At 41.3% G+C, this 20,957-nt stretch overlaps 1 protein-coding gene across 1 annotated transcript in view; it reads right to left on the bottom strand.

Annotated features, from left to right (window-relative positions):
• COL17A1 (collagen type XVII alpha 1 chain) overlaps positions 1–20,957 on the bottom strand; it is an 83,311-nt gene that overhangs the window by 23,077 nt on the left and 39,277 nt on the right. The window contains exons 14-32 of the mRNA XM_063963292.1: positions 19,609–19,767; positions 18,905–18,985; positions 18,778–18,816; positions 18,263–18,442; positions 15,416–15,610; positions 13,583–13,624; positions 12,469–12,495; positions 11,886–11,912; positions 10,308–10,370; positions 10,031–10,135; positions 9,497–9,559; positions 8,261–8,296; positions 7,054–7,107; positions 5,120–5,155; positions 4,936–4,971; positions 4,430–4,492; positions 3,615–3,650; positions 2,810–2,881; positions 2,319–2,345 (exon numbers count right to left, since the gene is read on the bottom strand). Of these exons, the coding sequence (XP_063819362.1) occupies positions 2,319–2,345; positions 2,810–2,881; positions 3,615–3,650; positions 4,430–4,492; positions 4,936–4,971; positions 5,120–5,155; positions 7,054–7,107; positions 8,261–8,296; positions 9,497–9,559; positions 10,031–10,135; positions 10,308–10,370; positions 11,886–11,912; positions 12,469–12,495; positions 13,583–13,624; positions 15,416–15,610; positions 18,263–18,442; positions 18,778–18,816; positions 18,905–18,985; positions 19,609–19,767 (1,341 nt within the window). The remainder of the gene's footprint in view (positions 1–2,318; positions 2,346–2,809; positions 2,882–3,614; positions 3,651–4,429; positions 4,493–4,935; positions 4,972–5,119; positions 5,156–7,053; positions 7,108–8,260; positions 8,297–9,496; positions 9,560–10,030; positions 10,136–10,307; positions 10,371–11,885; positions 11,913–12,468; positions 12,496–13,582; positions 13,625–15,415; positions 15,611–18,262; positions 18,443–18,777; positions 18,817–18,904; positions 18,986–19,608; positions 19,768–20,957) is intronic.

Genomic DNA, 20,957 nt, shown 5'->3' with positions numbered 1-20,957 from the left:
GCCAAACATAATAACAATAATAATAATAATAATAATAATAATAATACTACATGACATGCACCTCACACAACGGTATACTAACTATATACAGTACTTTGTATCTCTAATACCAGTGAGGTTACTGTTAGCCACGCCCACAAGGGGTGTGGCTTTAGGTAGCAACGGTTGCAAATTTTTCTCTAGTTGCCTGTCTGAGACATATTTGCTTTGTAACTTTTCATAATAAGCCTTTCAGAATAGCATTATGTTTAACTGATTTAACTTCTCGTTATTGTCTTTCATTAAGTTTCTGATCACATGTTTTATATTAGGTAGTGTGTCGCCAGTAATACATCATTCAACGGTGCCCATGATTTCATGTTGCTTGAGGTCATCAGACGAATGCCTAAAATTAGGCAGTCTGGGGCAACAAGCAGTAAAGTGGACCCAGGGGGTGATTCAGACCTGATCGTAGATGTTCAAAATTTAGCACATCTACGATCAGCTTCCCTGACATACGGGGGGACGCCCAGCACAAGGCTAATCCGCTCCGCATGTCAGTCCCTGCCCCGTCGCACTAGTACAAAAGCATTGCACAGCGGAGATGCTTTTGTACTGTTGGAGTAGCTCCCTACCAGCACAGCTCCTGCGCGCTGGCAGGGAGCTACCCATCGCTGCCCGAGTCGCAGTGACTGCGTGTGACATCACGCAGTCGCCGCGGTCCAGGCACGCCTGCGTTGCCCGGACTGCACCCCCTAAACAGCGTCCAAACGCCACCAGCCCATCCCCTCCCGCCCAGCGAACGCATCTGCCTGTCAATCAGGCAGAGGCGATTGCAGGGCTAAGACAGCCATCGGCTGTCTGGCATGCGCCGGTGCACTGTGGCGCCGGCGCATTCGCACTTCAGACCTGATCGCTGTTGTGCGAACACGTACAGCAGCTATCAGGTCTGAATTAGCCCCACAACCCATACACAAGCCTATGGTAATTGTATAATTGATGAGAAGTTGCTGAGTCAGGAAGCAGAACATTTAGCTTTACCCCTGATGGTCTGTGTTATCAGTTTGATGCTCTACTGAATGGTCCTGGTCACTGATGGTGTTTACATAGTCATACCTAGTTTATAAACTTTACAACAACAACGATTTTCACACAGAACCAAAGTTTGCAGAATTATACCCCTTTTCCACCTGTAGCACGAGTCGCAGCCGGGAGCCTGACACAGCTGCGACCCGTGCTACAGCCCCCTTTCCCACAGTGCTCACCAACCCGGCATATTGCCGGGTTGGTGACGCTGCTAGTGACGCGGCAGGGGTAACGCTTGGAGATAACAAGATCTCCCACCGCCGCCCTTCCATACACTGTGAACGGGAGCTGTGTCACATCGACATGGCTCCCGTTCACACTACACAGCTTAGCGGGTTAAACACATGTTCAACCCGGAAAGCTACCCGGATAGGATTCCCGGATCACTTGATCCGGGAATTTGCCGGGGAACCCTTTTCCACTAGGGAAAAACACGGATAAATGCGCTCCCCCGCGCATTTACCTGTGTTTTTAAAGCTAGCGGTAAAAGGGTATTAGTCCTCATCCCTGTGGGGTATGGGTCACTGGGTCGACCCAACTTAGGTCGACAGTCATTAGGTCGACCACTGAAGGTCGACATGGGCATTAGGTCGACATGCACTAGGTCGACGTGTACTAGGTCAACAGGTGAAAAGGTTGACATGAGTTTTTGGACTGTTTTTGGTGTAGTTTTCTTCGTAAAGTGATGAGGGACCCCAATTAATCATGCTTCGGGTGAGGTTACTGTTCGAATCGTAGTCCACTTGGATGGTCAAGTATGGAAAAATCCCCAAAAATGAAAAAAAAAGTGAAAAACTCATGTCGACCTTTTGACCTGTCGACCTAATGACCATGTTGACCTATTGACCATGTCAACCTAATGCATGTTGACCCTCTAGTGGTCGACCTAATGACTGTCAACCTAAGCTGTGTCGACCTTATGACCATATCCCTCCCTGTGGATTCTGGGTAAAAAAATGCAAACTGTTCCTTATTAGCCCATATTGATCTGGCATACTTTCTAATGTGTACCTCTAGAGATGCTATCAATCCAACATACAGACAGCCTGTCTTGGTCTTGTTAGAGCTCATCAGTGCAATGCTACGTTCTAGCATTCTGCTATAAGAAGGTACTAGCTGCATTATTTGTAATGGAAGGCATTTAGGGTTCTCGGAGCCCACCTCACTATAACCCCAGTGGGTGTACGTGCGGGGTGCTTAGATTGGTTTACCACAGTTATTTATTTGCGTCACAGTGAAGTCAGAAATATTACCTGGCGGACCCTGTGCACCGGGAAGTCCTACAGAATAAAGCAAAAACAAGGACATTTAATATAATAGCTTATGTAACTACATGGTAACGTAAATGTTGTACTGGGCGAGCCAGCTCTCTACAAAGATCTGCTTTCACACTCTGAATAATTAAAGGGACAACTAAACAGAAGGGATTAAATGGAACTGGATACAATATGCTTTGTGAGGCTCCGCAGTATATGAATCATTTATACTTTAAACTTTCAGTGACACTTTGCGCTGTGTGTAACCATTCTGATACAATTAGCATTCATGGCTGAACGTTCTGCTTAATATTGTTTGTACAAAATCCTTGAGTTCCTTATGCAATGAAAAATCTTGGCTTTAGTATGGATTCTCCTCTCTGATCATTGTGCCATAGCTGGACAGACAATTGTACAGTAGCTGGACAGACAATTCTCCATCACTCACTATACTCTACCATTGCCCACAGAACAGATGCCGATCTTACCTGATAGGCCGGGGTCTCCTGATGTGCCTGGAGGCCCTCTTGGTCCTGGCAGTCCCAAAGACCCTTGTTCACCTGAACAACACAAACATTAATACTCTATAGACTGAAAAATCACTGTGTTTATTTAGAGCATGTTCGTATTAATTATCAGGAAGACTATATAGGTTGAGTCTCCCATATCAGAATAGCTTGGGACCAGAAGTATTCTGAATTTCCGATTTTTCTGCAATTTGGAATATTTACATACCATAATGAGATATCCCGGGGATGGGACCGAAGTCTAAACACAGAATGCATTTATGTTTCATATACACCTTATATACACAGCCTGAAGGTCATTTTATACAATATTTGCAATAATGTTGTGCATGAAACAAAGCTTGTGTGCACTGAACCATGAGAAAGTTGTGCTAAAAAAAAATAGGGATTTTGGGATATATTGGATATCGGATGTTTGGATATGGGAGACTCAACCTGTAAAAGGTTTTGTGTGTGCAACTGTTTGTTGCATCGGTGACCTGGTGTTATCTGGTAACCGTATAAAGGGTAATAACCTTTCACTGCTTTTATTCAAGTAAGATAAAAACAGTGCATGGAGAACTGATGGAAAACCAGACTGCAGTATTTACTGTAGTGTATGCATCACTTCTTCTTATAACTATGAACAATAAATACAGTATAATGCTTTTTACAGTTACTATATCAGAGTAAGGTCAAAAGCAGAGATACATGCACAGGATGTTGTATGACAGCATCCTCTATATGTCAGATATTTTATAGGTTATATCAATATTTCATGGTTTACCTCTTGGTCCTTGATGGCCATCTGGTCCGGGTGGTCCTGATAAGGGAAAATATAAATAGTAAAGAATATTCCTTCAGCTACAGTACAACAATCTTCATTAAGATTAATGAAGGAGGCCAGTGCTTTGAGGCAGTAATACTAACAACTGTGCCATCCAAGCCATCTTTCCCAGTCATGGCTTATCTGTGTGGAGTTTGTATGCCACACCCTTGTTTTCATGGGTTACCTCCAGGTTCTCTTTTTTTCCACACTCCATAAACATACTTGGCTTCTGACAAAATGAACACTAGTGTACACATGTGTGCACGCTTGTAATGTGTGTTAGGGACTTTAGACTGTAAGCTCCAATATACCAAGGACTGAAATGAATGACATATATTCTGCCTACAGCACTGCATAAATATTAGTGACACTATATAACTAAACCCTAATAATTGAGTGTTATTCCAGACGTTCCCAATATCGCCAAACAGCCCGGGTTTTAACAGTCCGTGCTTGAGCACAGGTGACTTAATTAGTACCTCGGTCAATATGATTTCGCTATCTTTGCTCAGCCATGAATTTCATTAAAACCTGGACTGTTACGATGCCTTGAGGACTGAGTTTGGGTACCATTGCTTTATTGATTCATTCAGCAAAGGACTGACAGTAACCTGAATTGGAACATCCTATGTCGGCACACAAGAACGTACTCCCAGCCCATACATATGACACACAGTGTGCAATGCCTCCTCCGGTAATGTTGTGCTTTGTTACAGTGGAGAGGATGAGGTTGATGTCTATTCTCTCTGTGTCAGTACATTGTGGTAGCTCACCTGCTGATCCTTTAGCTCCGGCCTCTCCAGAGGGTCCTGGTAATCCCCTTGGCCCTGGTTCTCCTGTAAACACAAAGAAGGGTTATGATGATTAGTCTGGGATGTGATTACTATTCCTGCAATTATAAATGAAGTTTATTCTGGCACTGCTGCTCAGGACTGGAGTGTAAAGGGCCAGACACCACCCGATTATGGGGCCCATTGCTAAGAATAAATATGACTTGCGGACTAACAAGTGGGCCTGCATGCATCGCCCCCACAGTCTACATCTGTTGTATGATATCTTCGGAAAATTCACACATTGAGACTATAGAAAACCTCTGGCACTATCTTTCCGAATATATCAAGACAAAAGATGGCGCCACTGGCATAGGTATGTTCAGATCATGGTGGGGTCTCTTTTATTATCCCTATGTGGGCCATGGAAAGCATCTGTGAACGGTAATGGTAAGAATGTGCCACCTTGCTTTACTAACAGGGCCTCAGAGCTCCTTCTGTGTACTGACCTGTAAGACCTCGAGATCCCTTTTCACCTGTGTCACCTAAAATAAAAATAGTATGTAATGTTATAATGAGTAACTATAAATTTACAAACACATCATAATATATTTAAAAATTCTATAACCAACAAAAGTGACAGAATTTTGGACATTGAACAGGAACAGGACAGACCCAGTAAAACATCTCTACCTTTAATTCCAGCTGGTCCAGCCAGTCCTTTGTCACCTGAAATAAACAAGAAAAATATTTTCAGGTTTCGGTAGAAATAGAGAACCCATAAAAGACATTATACTATAAACAATATGACATTAATGCAATGACCAGTGCAGCAGCGTACTCCTACAGTATGTCTTGTTCTGTACATTTTACTTGCTAATTTCCAGGAACAAGGTTGCTATTCATACTATTCTAGCCACCAGATGGTGCTATTCTCTTGCTGCTACAGTATAGAGTACGTTATAGCTGTATCTCAGAAAAGAAAGCAATATGTCAAAACATCTTAAAAAAAATACTTAACAGAGAAAGAAGTTATGCCTGTGTGACTTATATACAGAAAAACAATAAATAAAAAAATCCTGGTTTATAAATAACAATATATCCTGAATTATATGTGCTATTTCCAAAACCACTGACAATTTTCTTTTGCAGTCGTTGTGGTGAGACTGATATTCCTCTTATATAGTTGGCTTTAAGGATATAAACTTTGTTCCAAATATACCTGTTTATACGATGGTCGTAAATAATATACAGGTTGAGTATCCCTTAACCAAAATGCTTGGGACCAGAGGTATTTTGGATATGGGATTTTTCCGTATTTTGGAATGATTGCATACCATAGTGAGATATCATGGTGTTGGGACATAAATCTAAGCACAGAATGCATTTATGTTACATATACACCTTAAACACACAGCCTGAAGGTCATTGTAGCCAATATTTTTTGTAACTTTGTGCATTAAACAAAGTGTGTGTACATTCACACAATTCATGTATGTTTCAAATACACCTTGTACACACAGCCTGAAGGTCATTTAATACAATATTTTTAATAACTTTGTGTATTAAACAAAGTTTGTATACATTGAGCCATCAAAAAACAAAGGTTTTACTGTCTCACTCTCACTAAAAAAAGTCCGTATTTCGGAATATTTGGATATGGGATACTCAACCTGTATATACACGTATAAAATAATCGGGAATGGCTGTCTCGTCCCTGTCATGTGCAGTGGGACCTCATAGAGCGGTGACGGCAAATGACGGGTCACAAATACTAGTTAAAATAATAGTGGCAATCAGACCATTGTTTTTCTTCTGTATTGTAGGTATAATTTACTAGTTTTATCAAAGATGTCCAAAAATAGAGGGCGTAAATGTTTCCTGTCATATATGCCCCTTGTTTTCATGTGAAGATTGGACGTGATTCAATTAAATGTGATGTAGGGGCGATGCAGGCAATGTGTGATTGGGATGGTGTTTGAATGCCATAAATGGCACCCTACATTACCCACAGAGGTGCGCAAGAAAATGGTTTTAAGATGGGTACACATCAGAATGACAGCCAATTAAGCCAATGGTCTGGATTTTTTCCATTTACCTATTGGATTTTTTTCCCTTTACCTATTGGCTGTAGACATGAGATGATTTAATGAACGATGGAACGATATGTTGTTACATCCTTCATTAATATGCACAGCGCCTCATGCAATAATTGTCCAGTTGGCTATGGAGCATGTAATTGAGCTTACACATCAGACAGTATGCACAATTTATTGTTCTGTTATGGCAAATGGTACTGAAATCGACTTGATGTGTACCCGGCCTTAGGCCGTATACACTTTGTCGTATGTACAGGACATGTGTGCGCTGCGCACATCACCCGTACCTTGCACAAAGGCAAGCAATTACATTTAATTGTATTGCACCTGAAGTCTGCTTATATGCATATAACACAATTTCACAAGAGACAGTTCCCCTCTCTGTACTGCCCAGGAGATACCATGTTCCTTCACATGATCGCTATAGTAACTGTTTGCAGTGCATGATGGGACTATCTAAATAGAGAACCATTGGTTTCCTAAGCCAGAACTATACTGTGTCCCTGTAACAAAATACACACAAATTACCTTTAGGTCCTGGCAGTCCATCGTTCCCTCTGTAACCCTGCTGACCTGGAATACCTGGTCAAGAACAAGATGGCAACTTTAATTTCGTAGAAGTGATATAAGTAATGATAATATAATAATAATATTTTATATATAATTTTTCTCCGCACTTTTGACTGGGAATAGACCACTAAGGGTAACATCTGAATGGGGGATGACAGTTTTCCAGTGAATTTTAAATTGTTCATCTTGGGGAAGCTTCATGTGCCTTATAAACATGTGTGTGGGCCATAATGACATACAACAATATAGGATAACAATAATAAATGATTAACAAAGGTGTTGCTGGGTCTAAGGATCAAATATGTCTAAAGGATAAAAAAATGGGCAGACTATAGATGGGCCAAGTGGTTCTTATCTGCCGTCAAATACTATGTTTCTATGTCTTCATGAATTGTACTCCCACCACTCACACAGAATATAGGGGGGATGTACTAAGCCTTGGGAGTGATACAGTGGAGAGAGATAAAGCATACCTCCCAGCTTTGTCCCGGTGGGAAGAGGGACAGTTGTGCCAAAATTAGGGGCACGGCCTCATGACTAGGGGCGTGGTCTCTTGGGAAATGTGGCTATCGCAAGTCACGCCCCTGTTTTCCTCATTGTGGCCAGCAGCTCACAGAATACCCCTCTCCCAATGTTATAGCCACTGTGCAACTTAGAGGGGGCCTCCCAATTGCTCCAACCCACTACGGGATAATGCGGTCCGCACAGTGTCGGACTGGGGCATGTAGGGCCCACCGGGGGATGCAGTGGTAGGGGCCCATGTTAGGAGTGTGGCCAGTCTGCAGAGGGGGTGTGACCTTCCACCTCATTGGTTTGACTAACCATTAGAGAGTGCAACGTCTGGGCCCCTTCATAAATATATACAGTAAATTTAGCTGCTGCATGCATGATAATGTACCAGTTTAATAACAGATTAATAACAGCAATGCACTGTAGAAAATACACCATAGTCCAGTATAAGGTAATATATGTATAATGTATAATTCAAGTGCACAGTCTGGAACCTGATCCTGCTTTAAATGACGCTGCAATATTACAGAAAAGCAGCACATTCAACAAACTTCCAACTGCAAAATAAACCACTTATTCTGCCTTCTCCAGTTGGTGGTCCTAGATCCATCATTATAACGAAAATTTATTTTTAATTTGTGAATATATAACATACCTGCAAGACCCTGTGGACCTTGAGGACCCAGATCACCTGTAGATAGAAAGTGACCATCAGATTACTTGATTGCTTTATTGCCACAATAATATTATATCTTGTTTAAAAAAAATAATAATAATCTTAGAACAGGGACAATAACTAGAGATTCCAGGGCTCCACAGAAAAAAATGTTTAAAGGACTTGTTGCCAGACCTCATCTCTGGTTACCATTAGCGTTTCTGCAATCCACTACTGCAAGACGACATAATTCTACAAAGACACCCATCCAACTTCAGGAATATACTATTACCTTTTTTTCCCTTGGTCTGCTAAAGAAGATTGTTATCCAAGATGGAGGATGTTTGCAGAGACTTGTTATACTCTGATTACGCTGATCACAAACTAATTTGTTACATTAAAGTGAATGAGGACTGCAGCCATATGTTGTCAACTCAATGCAACCTATATTGACCACTGGAAGTGGGAGTCTTTTCTATTGAGAAATGCAAATATCCATAATGTAGTGGAGCATGTGGCTTAGGGTCCTATTTCTTGATGCCCATAATTTCCACCCTCAATTAACATCTGTTACTGCTGTATTCAGAACATTAATGCTGGCTACAGTTTCGCTGACAGGGATCTCCAAATCCCTCCAAGGCAGCCTTGACTTTGCATATGAACTTGACCATTGATGTTATGTCTGGGCAGAACATCCGATAGGAGGCTGTCCAGCAAGAACTTTGCTCCATTCAAACCTTCTTCACTTGTGGCAAAGGAGGTGTTTATACTGCCCATATGTGTCCATCATTATGCAATTGCACCCAGTGTAAGCTACTGTACCAGCAAGATCTGCCACCAACTAAACTGTATCCAACTGGCTACAGTAGCTAATGCCATGTGATGTTATAGGGGCCCACACATAAAAAAAAGCTGTTTGAGCTTGGTAAGTGAACACAAACTACAGACCACCATTGAGAATGATGGGGAGTGCATTCTTCAGCTTTGGATGGTTGAATAGGCGTTAAACTTTAGATTGCCATAATCACGCAGAAAAGAAAGTTTCCCCATAATATTAGAGAGGGATCAGTTTTGTAAATAGGACCCATTGTCTTTATTTAATCTAGCCCATGGATACCAGGCCCACAGCTTTGCATCTTGCTGGATGTTATAAAAGTGTTTAGTGTCACATCAGCTGGATATCTGCTATTTCTTTGCTCCTGAGGTAGGGCTAAACGTAGATTTATTTCTCATTACCTTTAAGTCCCATTTGTCCTGGCAAGCCTGATAGTCCTGGCACACCTGGATCTCCTGGCATACCTGTTGAGAAGATTACATTACTAGGAGATAAAATCAATTCCTTTGAAACAATGACATAATACATCGGGTGTAGTATGGTATGCCGGCGGCCGGGCTCCCGGCGACCAGCATACCGGCGCCGGGAGCCCGACTGCCGGCATACCGACAGCGTGGTGAGCGCAAAGAAGCCCCTTGCGGGCTCGCTGCGCTCACCACGCTGCGGGCACGGTGGCGCGCTACACGCGCCACACTATTTTATTCTCCCTCCAGGGGGTCGTGGACCCCCACGAGGGAGAATACCTGTCGATATGCCGGGTGTCGGGATTCCGGCGCCGGTATACTGTGCGCCGGGATCCCGACATTCGGCATACTGAAGACCACCCACTACATCATAATATCACAGATTTAAACTTAAACTCTTCATTGATGTCCACAGCCTAAGCTATTCTCATTACATTCATGCACTGAACTGTATGTAGACAAATATCTTACCTCTGTCTCCCTTTTCTCCAACTCCTGCTGGACCAGGTTCGCCGCGAGGTCCAGGTAAGCCATCTCGTCCTCTTTGCCCAGCCTGCCCTTCCCCACCAAGGTCACCTATGAAGACAAGTGCATTGATGTCACAAACTACAAGATGAATAGCTAAGATTCACTTTAACTGGAATATATTATTATCATCCTAAAACAAACATATACTTTGTGTTTATCATTGTAATATAATTGTTCTCAGCATTGGTCAATGGATCTTCAATCTCTCCAAATTCCTCACCTGAATTGCCTTTTTGTCCTTTTGGCCCTTCTGCACCAGGGTGACCAATGAGACCTGGAGCTCCTGTTGGTTCATAGTAGAAAATGATATAGTTAACAACAGCCATTTTGTGAATGACACTATACTAAATGGTAAATTACTCTAATTAAAATAACTGAAATAGTGAATGAATAAAATGACAGTTAGACTTATACTAAATCTTGTATTTCTATTGCAACCAAAAACTCTTGTTGGTCAGGACTCAAAAATGGTTCTCATCATCCTCTTGTACAAAGATAATGTGCACCACCAACTAATAAATGTATTATTTGCAGTACATTGATATTGTCTTATACATGTGCTTAGTTGTCCTCAGTTATACTGAAGATGGTGAAACATGAATCATTTGAAATGTAACATGCAAGTAAATAATAAATCATAGGCTCAAAAACTAACAGCAAACGTAGTTAGTGTTCTGGTCCAAAAAAGCTTCAAACCTCCTAGTGTAGATGCCCCACATCCCTTTACCATTACCTCCACCCATATATCCCCAACTCCAATCAAAATTATTGTGACTATGCTTATCCTGTTTACATAACTCCACCTCTCTGTTAATAGTGCCCACCCATTTGAGCCGTATCGTCACTTAATTATCATAAAATAAACTTTATTGGAGTGCCAAAAACAGAAGTAGTACCAGAGGATCTACATTGTAAAGGATACTGTATACTAAAATGTCATAGAATATAACCATTGAGCCTGTATTATTTGTAAATATTTATTAATATAAGAAAATCCATGGTATAGAGCAGAGGTTCTCAAACTCGGTCCTCGGGGGCACACACAGTGCATGTTTTGCAGGTCTCCTCACAGAATCGCAAGTGAAATAATTAGCTCCACCTGTGGACCTTTTAAAATGTGTCAGTGAGTAATTAATACACCTGTGCACCTGCTGGGTTACCTGCAAAACATGCACTGTGTGTGCCCCCGAGGACCGAGTTTGAGAACCTCTGGTATAGAGAATATTAGAGACTAAAACTTTTGGACCAATACTTCTCATGGGTATGAGTCATTGGGTCGACACAACTTAGGTCGACAGTCATTAGGTAGACCACTGAAGATCAACATGGGCATTAGGTCGACATGCACTAGGTCGACATGGGCAATAGGTCGACATGTACTAGGTCGACAGGTGAAAAGGTCGACATGAGTTTTTGGACTTTTTTAGTGTTGTTCGCCATGCTACGGGCAAGGTGCCACGCTGCGCTCGGCACAGGTTACCGTTCCCAATTGTAGTCCACGTGGATCGTAAAGTATGAAAAATGCCAAAAAATGGGAAAGATGTGAAAAACTCATGTCAACCTTTTGACCTGTTGACCTAGTACATGTCGACCTAATGCACATGTCGATCTTCAGTGGTCGACCTAATGACTGTCGACCTAAGTTGTGTCGACCTAACACCCGTATCATCTATCTATCTATCTATCTATCTATCTATCTATCTATCTATCTATCTATCTATCTATCTATCTATCTATCTGTCTAGCTATCTGTCTATCTATCGATCTATGAAAAAACATATGTTTAGGGTTCACTTACCTTGAGTGCCTGGGAATCCTCTGTCACCTATTAGTAATAAGTATAGATAGATATACATCAATAATTTGCACATAATATTGAAGATAAATATACTGTAAGTTAGGATGTATAATACTGATTTTATTATGTAACAACAAGTATACTGTATGTAGTACATGCCTAACGTTCACACTGTGATATGTTCAGTACATTAGGCATAACTTATACTTTAGTATGTAGTGCTATAAAAAAAATCTATAATAAATACAGAAAGTATTGGTATTTATTTATTTATTTCTATATCTACAAATTTGAAAAGTACAAATGTATAGATCACCATTTTGTAATTAGCTTGTAATTGATGACATCCTAAGTACAGTTGTAATTTTCAAGAATTTATACTTATTAATGACACTTGTGTAATGTACCAAAAATAAAAGCTACTATTCTTTGAATTCTGCTAGATGAATCATATTACGTCACATATGTTATATTGGAATTGACTTCATGATATGTCTGGCATTGATCAGAGTAACATTAGAGAAGATTGTTCTCAACATGCAATTAATGCTAGAAGAAATAACGAAGAATGCTAAATGCTAACCTTTATCGCCTGGTGTTCCCACATCACCTACAAGTTAACAGAGCACAAGAACATTTAAAGACACAAAAGCAAGGGCAATATAAAATTGGCTGTGAAGATTATATTTGTTATTGTGTTTTGTTGTTGATTAATTCATATTTAACAAAATGATACTACGTTCTTTCACTACTCTAGCACCACCTAGTGGTCGATAATATATAACTCCAAAAATGCAATGTCCCTGTTAACCTTAAGGAATGCAGATATTTGTAGACTAGACTAGGGGGTATATTTCCTAGAGGACGATTTTGTTTGATTTACGAACAATCTTAATCGATGTTGGTCTTCCAGGGTTAAAATAAAACACACATTTACTAACATTTAAAAATGAATCTAAAAAATCATCTACAAGTAAATGTGTTTTAACCTTGGAAGCACAACATAGATCTGAAATCTAACAAAATTGAACAAAATCGAAAAAAAAAATGTCCTTTCGTTAATATACCCCTAGAGATCTAATTACTCTAGAGCAGGGGTGGGGAACCTCAGGCCCGCGGACCCTATAAGGCCCGCAAAGCCACTTGATCCAGCCCGGCCAGGCTCACCTAACCAAGGGAGATGCCGGGCGCCCCATAGTTCTGATGAGCGGGTGGCCAGGCGGAGGGCAACAGTCCGGAAGCAGGAGCGGGGCTGGTGAGTATTGTGTTTTTTTTTTCATTTAATGTATGTGTGTAAGCGGCGCTACTAGGGGGCATATCTTATGGGGCATAACAACTGACTGGGGGCATATCTAATGGAGCATAACAACTGACTGGGGGCATATCTAATCGGGCATAACAACTGACTGGGGGTATATCTACTGGGAGCATAACTACTGACTATTGACTGGGGGCATAACTACTGACTGAAGGCATAACTACTGGGGGCGTATCTACTGGGGGCAGGCTCATTTTTAAGTTGATAATTTTTATATGGCCCCCAAAGAATTTAATAAATATCCAAATGGCCCTTGGTAGAAAAAAGGTTCCCCACCCCTGCTCTAGAGGTATATTCTAGAGATTCTAGTTACTTATTTGTTGAGAAACAAAAAACATGTTTTATTCTGTTTTACTAAACAAAATATAAATTTTCTCACCTTTCGGTCCTGGTTCACCCTTTACCCCAGCAAACGTTCCAGCTAAAAAATAACAACGTAGCAATAAAAAAAAAGGAATGAGAAATTACATAAAACACACTGTGATTTACATGGTAAAAAGAAGAACAATTATCTCCAACAAGAGATACAATGAAATTAATCTTAATACTGTATAAGTACTCTGACACTGCTATGGATAAGTGCTTTGTGGAACAATTTTCTTACTGTAAAGCTGGTTTTGAATGATTGCGTCAAATTTAACTTGAAGTATAAAAAAAGTATTGCTTTATCTTAAATCTCCCATTCGGATATCACCTGTGTGACCTGGGGGAGTTTAGATTACTACCTAACATTTGTATTTAAAGTAGCAAATTCTCAGTGTTTTTTATTTTCTATTGTTAAACGAATAAAGGGGGACATTTACTAAGCAATGATAAGAGTGGAGAAGTGAGCCAGTGGAGAAGTGGCCCCATCAACCAATCATCAGATCTGTATCATTCTATAGTATGCAAATTATAGATGTTACTTCAGTGCTGACTGGTCGCCATGGACAACTTCTCCACTGGCTCACTTCTCTGCTCTTATCACTGCTTAGTAAATGTCCCCCTAAGTCACTCTGATTTTGAAAACGAAATGTAAAAGAAGGCGAACATGTAATAGGTAGAGGGTACCAACTGCGTATTCACAGTGGAGGCAGCCACATTGAGAATGCAGCCTATCAATACACTAAGAATCAGTGACATAACTGAGGCATAATGTACCCCATTAGTGATGTCACCGACTCCTTGGGTTTTGATAGGCTGCGTTCTCACTCCACAACATGACTAACTCTGTGTGCAAGAGATGTGCAAGAGATCAGCAGTATATGTTACATGCCATTTCCTATACACTTCATGTCATGATTTCTTATGATTAATTCATATTAATTAATTAATATTTGTAAGGAATATTGCTGGACACATCCCTTCAGTTATGCATTATAGGAGATATAAAAATAATTTAGACATTGCAAGTTAGTTAAAATTTTTCCACAATTTCAATTCACATAGTACTTTATAGGAATTTGTGCAGAATTCAGATGTCATCACATGTAGTTTAAGGACCTTCAACTATGTTTAAATTTATGGGACAACATGATTTCAGTGTCCCCAGATATCCTATTGCATACTTTGATTTGTGCATAAAGGTTGTCGAATACCATGTTTACTGATACCAAATGACTAATGTAAACATAAATATGATATCCTTTCCTACCATTTATTAAATGAAAGGTAGCCACTACTTAGTGGAGCTAGAACTGAAATCAACTTTCTTATTATTTATTGTGCAATATGTATGTCTTGGCAATGGGGATTCCCAGAAGATGTAATTCCTATAAACACTGCAGTGACTGGGCACTTGATTATAACATAAGAAAACAGTTGCATTCCAAGTCTAATGTATCAACACGTAACAACAATGATAAGACCAAGAGTAATATGCTTGCAATTGTATAAAAGGTCACTACTTGTGTGGGTAATTTTAGAAACATTTTAACTCAATGTGACTAGTGGGTAAGCATACATTTGTGAATTCATTCACATCATTAGATTGACACATCGCTAGGAAAAAATGTTTACAGGGATAATTCCTCCTGGCTGAAAAGGCAATAGGTGAAGCTATAAATGATCTAACTACCAGTTAATTTACATTTATTTGCATAAAGTATAGTAGGAGTCTACAGATGTCAGAAAAGTGATGTTGATTGGCTTCAATGTGTTTTACTGGTTGTAGCAGCTACATCCATTGCTCCAGGTACTTGATGTTGCTAAAGATGGAGACATATCAACTTACCTTTCTCTGATAACATCTTCTCCCGCACATATAGCCAAATGGAGTCCCTGTCCTGAACATTCAGAGTGGCTGCACCAGGTAACGAGCTGGCCAAGTTTACTTCTGATGCACGCACAGGACCAGCCTCCAAGCGACCCATTACCGCCCTGCCTTCCATATTGTCTACACGTTCCTTCAAATTCTTCACATCTTGCCCTTTAGTGTAACATACAATTAATTTCAAAAAGTGGGAATACACTTTTCACAAATTAGAAATACTGTTTTAGAACTGTATTGGAAAATGTTAGCAATCTCTAGATTCATTGTTCCTCACATTACATAAATTATCCTACACTGAACTCACTACTTATACAGACATCAGAGCAGATTTAACGATTGATATTCCTGTTATCATTCATTATCAATGATAAGTGGTACTCCAGCCAATCAGCTCCTGTCATGTTTCAAACCCAGGACAGTTAGGAACTGATTGGCTGGAGAAATAATTTCACTTAAATCTGCCCTTTATTCATTTATTTAAAATCACTGGTGTATTCTATAAAAATATTTCAACATTCAGCAGTCTTCATATAGTCTTCATACTTAATTACCATTTATCCATTTCTCGTTTTGTGTCTTTCTGACCAATTATACAAATAGCATGAGCCAAGTGATAACAGACATAAACAGCAAAACTAAATAAAAGAACAAAATATAAACATGGACTTAATATAGAGCTGGATTTTGTGTAGTTCCTGTGAGAGGGCAAGTTGCCCTCTTGTATCCTGGTCAGTATGACAGTTATGATATCTTGTTCCGGCACTTGCCACCTACATCTCCCACTATGAGAATGCCGGGATGGAGAAGAAAGGAGGGAAGTATGGAGGAGTGTGCACGGTCGGGGCTGCCATACACGCAGCCAGCTTGTTGGAGGGGTCCAACAGGGGCCTGGGTCAGTTGCTGAGGAGAACATTGGGGCTTATGTACTAAGCCATGGAGAGTGATAAAGTGGAGTGAGATAAAGTTCCAGCTAACCAGCTCCTAACTGTTACAGGCTGTGTTTAAAAGAACAACAGGTAGGAGCTGATTGGTTGGTGGTTTATCTCTCTTCACTTTATCACCCTCCAAGGCTTAGTACCAGTGGTGCAAGCATGCGGAGTACCCTTAAGAATATGGCAGCGGGTACTCAGTACCACCTGCCACACACTTTGCACCCGTGACCGCCATTACCACAAAGTAACAAGACCATGGTGCTTGGCAGCATGACGGTGCCTCCCAGTTTGTCAGGGTTATTGGGAGTGCAAAGATGATGTCATGACGCCACATCACACTTCCTCCTCTGGTGGCTATGGCGGGTGTGAAGAGAGGAGCCTGATTGCACTTTCCAGCAGCGTCTCTTGCTGGGAGCATTGATTTCTATTATAATGTGGACACTACTATATATGTCTATTATTATGGGGTATTACTACCAGGGGCGTAGCTAGGGTTTTTGGAGCCCAGGGCAAGATGGAAAATGGCGCCCCCCCCACCAAAAAAAAAAAAGAAGCATGTGCGTGCGCAGAGGGAAAAAATGGACGTGGCCACACACCAGAAGGAGTGTGGCCACGCACCAGAAGGGGTGTGGCCACTGAAAATGGCCCACAGTGCCAGTTACATTGCCCCACAGTGCCAGATACAATGCCCCACAGTGCCGGATACATGCCCCACAGTGCCAGATACATGCCCACAGTGCCAGGTACATTGCCCCACAGTGCCAGATACATTGCCCCACAGTGCCAGTTACATTGCCCCACAGTGCCAGATACATGCCCCACAGTGCCAGTTACATGCCCTACTCAGTGCCAGTTACATGCCCCACTCAGTGCCAGATACATGCCCCACTGTGCCAGATACATGCCCCACTCAGTGCCAGATACATGCCCCACTCAGTGCCAGATACATGCCCCACTGTGCCAGTTACATGCCCCACTCAGTGCCAGTTACATGCCCCACTCAGTGCCAGTTACATGCCCCATTTAGTGCCAGTTACATGCCCCACTCAGTGCCAGTTGCATGCCCCACTCAGTGCCAGTTACATGCCCCATTTAGTGCCAGTTATATGCCCCACTCAGTGCCAGTTACATGCCCCATTTAGTGCCAGATACATACCCCACTGTGCGCCCCCCCCCCCCCCCCCCCCCGGTCACTCACCGCTTGTTGAATGTTGAGCGCAGATTACTACATATTTCTATTGTAATGTGGACACTACTATATATTTCTATTATACCAGGGGCATTACTACACTATATTTTCCTGTTATAATGGAGGCATTATTATATATTGTTATTACATTGGGGGCATTACTATATATATTTAGTATACTGGGGGCATTAATATATATTTCTATTATACTTGGGGTATCACTATATATTTCTATTATACTGGAGGTAGTACTATATATTTCTAGCCTTGCCTCCAGAGTGCAGAGAAAAGGGGCTTTGTAGTGTCGCCACGCCACTAGTGTCATGTAGCCACTCCTACTTGTGGCATGTGGCCACGCCCCCTCACACCACATGACCACACCCATTTGCCGGCACTCAGTACCACTAAGAAAATATTTCACTCAGTTCATTGTACTCCTTTGATGTGCTGCTTAGGGGGGACAAATGTCTTCCTTTGCAGTTTGCAGTGCTGATTCGCGATACTTCACATATTGTTTTTTCTATTTATTTTTTAGCAGAGGGAGTGTCCACGCCTCCAGTTCTTGCCCAGTACCCAGGCTTGTAACAACTAAAGACAGCCTTGTGTACGGTACATTAGTTTGTAAAGCAGCTGCCGCCATGACCTGCACCCTGTTTCTGGTGAGGAACATTGGATTTCACTACTTACATAGAGATATGAGCCCGAAGAGCAGTCCCAGAAGGAACAGTAGACCCAGGATCAGACCCAGCAGCCACATCCACCACTTGCAGCAGGTGCCACATGGACCACAGACAGCATCTGTACCACCTTCCCTCCTTTCCACATATTGATCAGCACCAGCTTTCAAGCCATCAGTACGATGAATCTCTGTGGGGAGAGAAGGACCACTGTAAATATTACAGAATGCCCTCACTCGCAGGAGACACCTATTCCTTACCAGCCATGTTCATAACCATTAATATATTTTAGTGTCCAGTCACATGGTGCCTCTACTGCGGTGCTATTTCTTCACATGTCACCCCATGGTATTATTATGTATTGCTAATATTGCTACAATTGTAATTGTAAAGTGCAACAGAATATTCTGGCGCTATATAAGTAAATAATAGTAAATAAGCAGCGGCCATACAGTGCTGGGGATAATTTAATGTCAGTGCAATGGGATTTTAGAATGAAAGCTCAGGAAATAAATCTTTTCTTACCTGCATATGTGGATTTCTCTTTGGTTACCCTGACGCCACCTGCAGCGGAAACAGAACTCATTATAGTGCCATGGCACATATAAATGTCAATACGAAAGGGTTTGTGAGGAAGGAATTTAATTAATACCATTAGCTTCTCCTTTGTATACAGCTTCCCCACTGCTAGTGTATTGTTTCTCTTTCTTCAGAACTTCATCACCATATGAACCTGGGGGTGGAAACAAGAAATGTCATTGTCTGGCTGGCACATATTCCCAGCATGTGGTAAAACTCCTATACTGTACTGGCAAACTAAAAATTGTGGGTTTTAGATTCCAGTACTTTAATTACATGACTAAAGCAAAACATGGCAATCTCATGTATTTATGTAAGTTCCACCAAGTCAATAAATGAAACATTTTGCTGGCAGAAAGCTAATGGAGGGGGGGCGGGGGGGGGGCGGGGGGGAAGGGGGGGGGGGGCACAGTAACCTTCACAGCCTGTACTTTGCCCATTGGTAGAGTGGTCTTTGCTGAGCTTTAATGTGGAAACCAAATATCTAGGCAACTTATGGCTCTTCAAGTTCCTGAATGCCCTATCAGGAAATGACTAGCAAGACAGCTTGAAATATATATAGTTCAACAGTTGGTGGAAGGTAACATGTTACCTTAGCCTTGTCTAGTTACAGAAGAAGTGCTTGGAAGTACCACTATAGGTTTAAAGAAGTCACTGCAATGAACAGAATGTCTTTAACCTCTTCAGCGCTTAGGGAATATTAATGATTTGCATTCTTGGAAGCATTGGTGCAGTTGACTCTATAGAAAGCTGGGTTGGTAGGCCCGAGCTGTATACCTGAACTGCCAATGCTGGAAGCTGTGAAGACCTTGCCAGTGTCCTTTGACATTATCAGCATGTCTCCATCCTTCTTAGCTGGGGCCTTTTCCTTCTCCAGCAGGAGGAACTTGTAGTCTTTGCTGAGAATTTCTTCAGCTTGAGCTTTAGTGCTGGTAACTGTAAAATAGGAGACTCAGCTATTACTGGATTGGTAGAAACTATTTTTATGCCGGCGACCAATACATTTCAGATATTTGTGCCAATCGAATGTAATATTGTATTGCTTTATTTTGCCCTACAATTTGACACCTAGGGGTTTATTTATCAAGAGTCAGGTTGTAAAATCCGTCATTTCAAATCGTGTTTCTGCCCAATATTTGAAAGGGCAATGCTTCTACTAGCCATGTCTTGCTAGTAGAAGCACTGGCCTTTTTTAATATCGGTCTGAAACACAGTACAAAATGACAGGTTTTACAACCTGACTCTTAAAAAAATAAACCCCATAGTAGAGTTTATAGTTTAAAACCTTGAAATGTGGTTTGCTTCTGAAACTTCAGTAAACATTGTACTCTGTTATCCACACATATCACAGTGTTTGGACGATTTTTTTCGGTGACATAAAATTCCAGAAATATTAATTCTCAATAACACATATTAAAACAAATAACGATACATGCATAAACGCTAAGATGTACTTTAGATGTATTTTCATGTATTTTACATAAGCTTTCTCAGGACTGTCAAGGGATTGGGATGTGGTCAAGAGTGGGGGTGCGGCCAGACATCATATGGTGCTGACAACTGGGTGGTACATCATAGTGAGGACATGCTTACTCCTCATTGGCTAGACTGGCCCCTAGAGAGGACCAGGCTTATCCCCCATCCCATCTACGCCTCTAGATTTTAGACATTGTGCTTCACCAATTCAGTCCATTGTACCGGCAGTACATGTAAACATGAGAAATAGGTCAGCCATGCTCTAAAATTAATTGTAACATAGAAGCAGAGAATTTGATTGTGGCTAAGAACCACTTGGCCTATCTAGTCTGCCCCTTTTTTAACCTTATTTTGATCTCAAACCTTATTAAATCCTTAGTTCTTTCTAAGGATGCCCTTATGTCTATCCCAAGCATGTTTAAATTGCTCTGCTGTCTTAGCCTCTACCACCTCTGATGGGAGGCTATTCCACTTGTCCACTGCTCTTTCTATAACGTAATTTTTCCTCAAATATCCCCTGAACCGATCTCTCTCCAGTTTCAGTGCATGTCCTCAAGTTCTAATAATTCTCTTCCTTTGAAGAATGTCTCCCTGCTGTACCTTGTTACAACCCATGATATATTTGAAAGTTTCTATCATGTCCTCCTTTC

This window comes from Pseudophryne corroboree, chromosome 3, assembly GCF_028390025.1.
Source record: "Pseudophryne corroboree isolate aPseCor3 chromosome 3, aPseCor3.hap2, whole genome shotgun sequence".
Classification (NCBI taxonomy): domain Eukaryota; kingdom Metazoa; phylum Chordata; class Amphibia; order Anura; family Myobatrachidae; genus Pseudophryne; species Pseudophryne corroboree.
Note: the sequence above shows the minus strand (reverse complement) of the source record. Positions and strands in the feature narration are given on the sequence as shown.